At 39.0% G+C, this 8879-nt stretch overlaps 2 protein-coding genes across 2 annotated transcripts; one reads left to right on the top strand and one right to left on the bottom strand.

Moving 5' to 3' along the window:
- The first annotated feature begins 343 nt into the window (after window positions 1-343).
- Window positions 344-3051, top strand: LOC129768218 (uncharacterized). Its single transcript, XM_055769709.1, has 2 exons — window positions 344-1049; window positions 2092-3051. Exons 1-2 carry the CDS (start codon window positions 600-602, stop codon window positions 2443-2445), a joined length of 804 nt encoding a protein of 267 aa, XP_055625684.1. The 5' UTR covers window positions 344-599; the 3' UTR covers window positions 2446-3051.
- On the bottom strand, window positions 346-3082 carry LOC129768217 (putative nuclease HARBI1). The gene is made up of 2 exons (XM_055769708.1): window positions 2576-3082; window positions 346-1999 (listed from the first exon to the last, which is right to left on the bottom strand). Exons 1-2 carry the CDS (start codon window positions 3002-3004, stop codon window positions 1184-1186), a joined length of 1245 nt encoding a protein of 414 aa, XP_055625683.1. The 5' UTR covers window positions 3005-3082; the 3' UTR covers window positions 346-1183.
- Window positions 3083-8879: the final 5797 nt, after the last annotated feature.

Raw genomic sequence — 8879 nt, forward strand, 5'->3', positions numbered from 1 at the left:
CCCTGCTGCTTCCGTGCCAATCCAAGCGCAACTCCGACGGTGGGGATTTAATTCAATTTTCCTTTTTTGCCACTCGCACACTATTCAATTGACGCGGGAAACAGCAATAGAGGATGCTACTTGTATGTGGGAAAACCTTCGACTCCGAGGCTCCGAAGGCTGCTGTCATCGCGGGTAATTTGACAAAGTGTAAATTAAATTTAAATCAATTTATTTCCCAATGATCGTTTTCTACTTTTCTGCGAGTGCCCGGCTTTTGCTTGCCTGGGGTGGAACTTCAATGAGCCAATGATTGCCTACCTCAATTGGATTTAAGCGGCCCATACATCTACAATATTATTGCACAACACAGGAGGTTGTGAAATAAAATTGAACGTTTGTTTCTGATATTGAAGTGTTGTACAATATATTGTATGATATCAAAAAAATTAGATATTTATTGTGCAACGCTCATAATATTGCATGGTCTACGGGCGACGTTGTGCAATTGGTGTCAATGAATGTTAAAGTTTATGTTTACATTTGCATCGTCTAGAGTGTAAAGTGAGTGTTCTCATAAAAAACTTCACGGACTTTTTTTCGAGGACGTGTGAGTCGCGATGGCCGTCAAAAACGCCGACAGGCAATTTATTCTCGAGTTTATCGAGGTTTACCGTTCACTCCCGGCATTATGGGACATCAAGTGCAAGGATTACACAAACCGTCTAAAGAAAATTGAACAGTATGACGTGCTGATAGAGAAATACAGAGAAAATGCTCCCGATGCCGACAAACAAGATGTTATAAAAAAAATTAATTCTTTGCGGACCAACTTCCGGAAAGAGCTGAAGAGGATTCGAGACGCAGAAAAAAGTGGTGCAGGTGCAGAGGAAGTTGAACCCACGCTGTGGTATTTCGAACAAATGAGATTTCTTCAGAACCAGGAAACACCAACCGCTTCAATCAGTTCGATGAACCCGGTTCTAGATTCTGGACACACTTATTGTGAAGATGCAGGGATCGAGGTCATTGACAATATAAATTATGGAGGAGCTTCTACAGAGATCAATGTAAGTCCTTTATTTTTATTTTGTATCCATTTTTAATTATAGTTACATGGTATCGTGAATAAGAATCATACAATGAATTACAATAAAAATCATCTTGTTATAAAAGTGGGTGTTACGGGAAAAACCACTTCACTTCATGAAACTGCTTTCAATTGCCATGATAATTGTCCTTCATTGTTGAAGTAATGACAATAGGTGTCTCTCACAATCTTTGCACTTGATGGTGCATTTCTGGACACAGTAGCCTGAAGAGGTGTTCCTTCATTCGCAACCGTTTTTCTCCATGATCCTCTTGTGAGAGTTCCGGATTGTAAATCTTCATCATCTACATCACTCCTAGTAATGTAGGTTCGTGGTTGTCGTTTTCGTATATAGTTATGTAAATAACAACAAGTCATAACTAGAATTTCAGCCTTTTCAGGGGACAGTGATATTTGTTTCTGAAATAAGCCGAACCTACTGACCAAAATACCAAAGGCATTTTCTACAACACGACGTGCACGGCTTAATCGATAGTTGAAATTTCTTTTATCCAATGACAATTCTGCTAGAGGGTAGGGTTTCATGAAATTGTCCGTCATCGCAAAAGCATCGTCGCCCAACAAAACAAATGGCAGCCGTTTCTCACTGTTCGGTAATTGTGAAGCTTCCGGGATTTTAATTAATTTGTTAGAGAATGCTCTTCCAAATTCTGTGTAATTGAAGACACCGCCGTCCGATATTCTTCCATTGATTCCCACGTCGACCATGATAAACTCATAATTAGCATTCACTACTGCCATCATCACAATACTGCAAAATTTCTTGTAGTTGAAGTAAAGTGATCCAGAGCCATGAGGTTTCTTTATCGCAACATGTTTACCATCTACCGCTCCCAAGCAGTTCGGAAAATTCCACCGGTCATTGAAGTCTCGTGCGATTTCTTTCCACTCTTCTTCTGTTGTTGGTAGCTAAAATAAATCAATTGAACAGATATGTTGTATTAAATATAAAAAAACAGGAATTATTATTAATAATTAATGTATTATTCATGTTTTTGCAGACTCAACTTGGACCACTCAAGAAGAGAAAGAAAACAGGAAATATAACAGATGAGCTGATGGAACTGGCTTGCAAACGCCTCCAAAAATCACCTGACGATCACGATACAATAGCTGCAGCTTGGGGAGTAGAACTTAAAAAAATGGAGCCCATTCAGCAGATGTTAGCGAAGAAGTTCATCAATGAAATATTATTCGAGGGACAAATGGGAACATTACACCGTGACTCGGTGGTTATCAATAACCCCCCACGATCGTTCACTCCAGTCAATGTTGAATATATCTCATCACCCAGCCACCAATACCTAGAAGTTGATGAGCAGAACACGAAACCCCATTTTGTTACTTTTCAATAAATATAAAAATTATAAGAAGTCGTATATGTCATATAAGTTTTCATAAAATTCTTTATTATTATTATTTTTTTCAATAATGCATTGTTACATAATAATTGTTACATAGATATGTATATGAAAAGGAGCTTACCTTTATGTATTCCTTGAGGCTGTTAATCAGAGCCGCGCAGGTTTCTATAACAATGTGGCCAATTGATTGCGGTGAAACGGCAGCAGAAAACTTAAGATCTTCGAATGTATTTCCTGTTGCGAGGTACCGTAAAGTTATCGATAAACGTTGACTTACAGGAATAGCATCTCGCATAATAGTATCCTTTCTCTCAATCTGAGGAGCAACCAAAGCCAGGAGTTCATCAAACATTCCAGCATCCATTCGGATAAAGTTTCGAAAGTCATTCGGCTCAGTCATTCTGAGCTCATTAAATAACACTTCATAAGTGTACTTCTCTCTGTTCAGCAACCACTGTTTGGCCCATTTCCGATGTTTTCGTTGCTTCTTTTTTTTTAAACTATTGCTCACTGCGATCAAAACACAGCTAATATCGGTATCACTCAACATATTTCTAATTTAACATAAGACCTGTGTATAGAAGGGACAATTCCGAAACCTGTTTTCCTATCAAACTTGGAACAGGCGGTATATAAACGAACAGACTTCTCATACCAATTGGACAGGGTTGCCAATAATACACGGAAATGAAATTCTACTAAATGTACTTACGGTACATACAGTTGAAGAAGTTTGATGACAAGAAATAACAGAAAAATACAATTTGTTGGAAAATATGTAATATTTTTGTATTACACCAACAAAATCTCACTATTCAGAGAATATTTGTTTCGAAGAACATATTTTACTGGTGAGCGGCAATAGTCTTCAGAAAGTTAATATTATTTGGAAGCTATGACATCTTGTGCTGTTCGGCATCCCTGTATTTTCCTCTCTGCCAGTTGTCAGGTTCAAACAAGTGCTAGTGATAAAATATTGAACGTCAGTAGCCACCCTTGTGCAATATTTAGCACAAACTTCAATATCATCTCCAAAAGATTCAATTCCATTGCACAAATATGACTGTGGCGCAATAATATTGTACGTTTGTGGACAATCTTCAATAATAATGTCAATAAATTCGTACAATAGTATTGTGCGTGTATGGGGCGCTTTACACGGAACCTTCGGTGCGGATTGTGAAACGGGAGATAAATGTGTTTAGTTGTGGTGCCCTTGCCGTTCCGTTCCATGATTTCTATCTACGCCTTTTATTTTCTCTCTCGTGAAAATCACCCTTATCGCATTCATTATCCAAATTTATTGCGATTCGGAGTTTTTAGAGAAAGCCAAATTATTTGGAGATGCTGTTGGGCTTCACCGATGAGACCCATCGGGTTCCTTGTTTACGTCGCTTTCGCTTTTTACCACCCGGTATAATTTGTAGTTTTTAAGATTCCCTGGGAAATCGTTACACCTAAACTTTTGGAGCATTATTTGTTTGTACACCCTTCCCGGAAGCGGACCTCTCATTGCGCGTTGCATGAGAATTCCGGTGAACAAAACATTAATTTCGTTTAAGCATGGCGTTTCACTTGCTTACTCTCGGGTGAATGAGAAAAAAGAGAGTGCTTCTATCGGGGATTGGGGAACTTGCGAAAGTTTTTACGACAATCCGTAACGGAGCGATGATGGCATTAGTGGCGTTAAGTTTGGAGTAAGGGTTGAAGGAATTCCGGATTTTTCTTATTTCTTCAGGATGCCAAAAAGCGCATGTGGTGGTAGTCTGTAACGAATTTCACGAGAATTTATCGCCTTTGCTTCCGTCGTAAAATGGAGTGTGAAGTTTGGGAAAATATTGGCCCTGACAGAGATCATCAAAGCGAGGGGTAGCTTATGATGTAACGTTAGGTGCATCGCATTTTGTTTTTAGACTAAACAAGTGCAAGATAAGTGCAAGAACAAATAGGTAAGAGAATGGATAGCAAAGAGGTATTTTTTTGCAAATTAGTTTCATCCAACCTTTCTAATTATTTTTCATGCACCACCAAACAAGCCGATTCGTTTCGAAAAGGCTCATGCAGCTAAGATACATTGAGTAAGTTTTTAAGCAGCCTTAATAGTTTTTCTTGAAGCCTGTTTCAGTTATAATTTGTCGCATAAAGTAGGACATTTCTGAGCATAGAAATAACGTACAAAAAGTGAAGGATGTCATTTTTTTAGATTTTTAATGAACTACATGAAAAATATTCGTCAACTGTTCGGATGAATTTTTTAACTTTTCGTGTGATACATCCCCATCATCTTCTGCACAGTACTTCTAGTAACTGTATTTGTTAACTTGTTCCACCACTTTTCCATTTCAGCTGGTAAATTTCAAGCGTAAAGCGGGTATAGCGGGTAGGATTTGCTTGCGCCGATAAATTTGCCCGTAAGTTGATGATTTGGCCAGGGATCTGTAGTTGTGGAGAGAAGACAAAGGTTTTCATCACTGGGGCAACAATGAACGGAAAACTTCATAAGGATGAGTGTCTTCAGAACAGGATTTTGCCATTCATTCGATTACACAAAGGTCCGGTAAAGTTCTGGCCTGACTTGGCAAGTTGCCACACAGCCGGGATGTCGTCTAGTGGTATAAGGACATGATCGATTTCATCCAAATGATTATTAATCAATCAAATTGTCTGGATTTTCGTCCCAACTGACGAATAGTTTTCATGTATTTTTACCTTAAAGTTCATTAAAAAAACCTACAAAACGGCATCCTTCCATATTTCTAGGCTTATTTCAATGTTCGTGTTGGTCTCGAAAAATAAATAGTTCCTTTGGCCCGGGAACCATAAACACCTAGAGAGATAGAAAAGGCAATTGGAAACGAAGAATAATAATTTATATTATATTTTTTGAATAATTTGCCTGAATAAAGCATATAAGTCACAGGTTATGATCCCAATAATGAGATAATATTAGTTTATAGCAGGTCCGTTTCCCAAATTTAGTGTTGGTCTAGTTGGTAAAAAATATGCTAGTAATCTGCTGCCACTATACTTTTGCACTTCAGTATATGGTTTTTCAATGTAAAGCTACAGGGTTCTATCAGATTAAACGCTCACGCAACAAATTTTAAAAAGTTCTACAAAAGTGAATCAATTTTTATTTTTAAAAAACAAAACTAAAGCTTAGTTTAGGACATTTTCGATGTGACCACCCCTTTTTTCGATAACGCGTTTTAAACGGTGAACAAAATTCTTCATGCACAACTCTAACATTACGACTTCGATGCTGTTTAAAATCCGAGTTATTTCTTCTTTAAGTTCTTCTAAATTTTGTGGCTTATTGACATAGCAACGGTCCTTCACCCCCAGAGGAAGTAATCGACGACGAGAAATGTTGGAATTCTTACCATAAGAGGACAAAGTTTCATTAAGGCTTCGTTTGCTCTTGTAGTACGATTTCTCTAAAAATACACGTTTCTGTAAATTGTACATCTTGACACTAAAACCATCCGATCAGACTGAACGAGTAGCCGAATATTATCGTCCCGAAGGAATGTAGTGTTACCATCGACGGAGCGAAAAAAAAATATAAGGAGCTATTCGACTTTTTTTGCGTGAGCGTTTTATCTGAAAGACCCTGTATTTTTTGACGTAGGATTACGTCTTTCGGGAACATATTGGGGTACAAATAGAAAATCGAAAATCGGGCACATCGTGAAAATTGTCCAATTTAAAACGCTTATTGCTAAGTAATTTCATGATGGATTGATGATATTTTTGCGTCAATCGATTTTGGCATTCTATAACAATTTTTTATATTGAAGAAAATAGTATATGTCATGGAACTAACTATCGAACAATTGAAAAATCTCAACCCCTATCCTAACGGAAATACCCACTTCTGATTGGTCGAAATTGACGACACATGCGGCAGGTCCCTAACAGAGACATTAAAACCAAGCGATCTGTTCGAAATCGACATTGCGAATACATGAAAGTAGAGGGAGCTTTTGTTCCTACCGAAATGTGTTCCCTAACAGAGACATTAAAACCAAATCATTATCAAAGAGTTTAACGTTGTAATTCTTCTAACATATTCAAAATCAACAGATAGCATAACGGAATCCTACGTCAACTATGCAGTCGTGTCTCGTATACAACCCTCTTGTTTCACCAAATTTGAAAGTATAGAAGTAGTAGAAGAATAAAAAAAACATTTTCTAATTTTGACGTTGTTCGGGACGAGTAAAGTGATAATTACATTGAAATCAAAAGTTGTATCCTAAATTCTTTCACACCCTAAAATATATTCTAAAAAATATATCATTGGCTATTACCCTATTTGTCGTACCAAGTCTTGTTGATATTCGTTGTTTATGTTTTGCTTTGTATCTTCGTGCAAACAAGTGATATAAATCTGTATTTTGTTCGTGAGCTTCTGTTAAAGGGTGTGTCACATCAAATTGCATCACGGAAAAAACGCTGTAGAAATTTAATTTTTAGGAATTATATCTTCAGCTTTCGCTTATAATCAGATAAGAGTGTATAGATCACGTTGGCCATGCTTCACTGTCAATTTTTCGTAAATTTGGGAAAATGTCGTCGAACGAAAAAGAGCGTCGTGAATTAATCCTGCGCACTCATTTCGAGAATCCGGAGTTGTCACATCGGGACATCGGTAAGATGCTCGTCCAATCCACGGTCAGCAGAGTACTAAAACGATACTTCGAGAACCTATCCATCGACCGGAAGGTGAAGAACGGCAAAAATGGATGCTCCGTCAGTGAAAAAGATCACAAGCGCGTAGTTACGCAGTTTAGACGTGATCCGAGAAGTTCGGTCCGGGATGTCGCCAATAAGCTGAATTTGTCAAGTTCATTCGTCCAGCGGACCAAGCAGCGGGAGGGCCTGCGTACATACAAGGTTCAGAAGGCTCGTAACAGCGACGAAAGGCAAAACATGGTGGGGAAGACGCGAGCCCGGAAGCTGTACACCGAAATGCTGAAGAAGCCGCATTGCCTGGTAATGGACGACGAAACCTACGTCAAAGCGGACTTTCGTCAGCTGCCGGGCCTGTTGTTCTTCACCGCAGAGGACAAATTCAGCGTTCCAGAGGAGATTCGCAAGCAGAAACTATCCAAGTTTGCCAAAAAGTACATGGTGTGGAAAGCGGAGCGCCCCCTTCGTGATGACCGGCACGGTAAACGGGCAGGTTTACCTTAAGGAGTGCCTACAGAAGCGCTTACTACCACTATTGAAGCAGCACGAGGGCCCGACTATCTTCTGGCCGGATCTCGCTTCGTGCCACTATTCAAAGGACGTGTTGGAGTGGTACGAAGCCAACGGGGTCACCTTCGTGCCAAAGGAAATGAACCCGCCGGAGCTTCGCCCAATAGAGAAATATTGGGCGATTATGAAGCAGGCACTCCGGAAGAACCCAAAAGTTGTCAAATCGGAGGCGGACTCCAAGAGAAAATGGATTTCTGTTAAAAAAAAAACTACAACCTGACGTTGTACAGAACCTTATGGACGGGGTAAAGAGGAAGGTGCGAGCATACGGGCTTGGGCTTGAAGTATGAATAAAAAGAAAATGCCAAAAGTTGTTTAATAGTTTTTATTTTACTGTCTACAATTTTCAAAAGGATCGGTCTACTGGGCGAATTTCTACAGCGTTTTTTCGTGATGCAATTTGATGTGACACACCCTTTATTAAGTGTTTTCGTCCTCTCAGTGCAATTCGTCATAAGCTCAAGCTACGTGAATTATATTGTTTTCGTTGTTAGACGATTGTTTATATCTGCATTCATCAACTAAATTTGCACACCAGCGCCATCTGCTCACGAGTTTTAATACTAGCGCTTTGCATGCAACATTGTCACCGCGCAGAGGATTGCATCGAATTTACAGTGATATTTCGATTTTTGAATCAGAATCACATAAAATAGTTGATTGGTTAAATTAGTTTTTTTTAATATAACATATTTCACTCACCGCAATGTCTTCAGTTTGCCATGCTTGTGCTATCGATGCTACGGATAATCAAGTCGTGTGTCAGGGGTTTTGTAACGCAATTTTTCATCCGAAATGTAGTGGTATTAATCCTCACATTATGGATTAAGTTTTGAAAAGTAGGCAGTTTTTTTGGTTGTGCCATTCATGTTCTAAGCTCATGAAGGACATGCGTCTGCGAAACACTGTACGTTCGGCATATGAGACCGGCCAAGAACAACTGCTTGGAAAGCACAAAGAAATCGTAGAATCTTTGAAATCAGAAATCTTAACCGAGCTTAAGGCGGAAATTAAATTAAATTTTGCTGCCCTTATAAACTCGAGCTCGCTCACGCCGAAAACCGTGAGACGTCCATCAGTTGTCCCAGCGTCTGTCAGGAGTCGTCGTCTGTTTGGTCCAAACAATGAGAGCAGACATAATAAAACTACATTGATAGCAG

Source organism: Toxorhynchites rutilus, chromosome 2 (genome assembly GCF_029784135.1).
Source record: "Toxorhynchites rutilus septentrionalis strain SRP chromosome 2, ASM2978413v1, whole genome shotgun sequence".
NCBI lineage: Eukaryota > Metazoa > Arthropoda > Insecta > Diptera > Culicidae > Toxorhynchites > Toxorhynchites rutilus.

Bases quoted from the DNA above. Each gene is read 5' to 3' on its own strand.
- LOC129768218 (XM_055769709.1), top strand. From the start codon at position 600: ATGGCCGTCAAAAACGCCGACAGGCAATTTATTCTCGAGTTTATCGAG. The intron at 1,050-2,091 runs GTAAGTCCTTTA...ATGTTTTTGCAG, and splicing joins GAGCTTCTACAGAGATCAAT to ACTCAACTTGGACCACTCAA.
- LOC129768217 (XM_055769708.1), bottom strand. From the start codon at position 3,004: ATGTTGAGTGATACCGATATTAGCTGTGTTTTGATCGCAGTGAGCAAT. The intron at 2,000-2,575 runs GTAAGCTCCTTT...GATTTATTTTAG, and splicing joins GCCTCAAGGAATACATAAAG to CTACCAACAACAGAAGAAGA.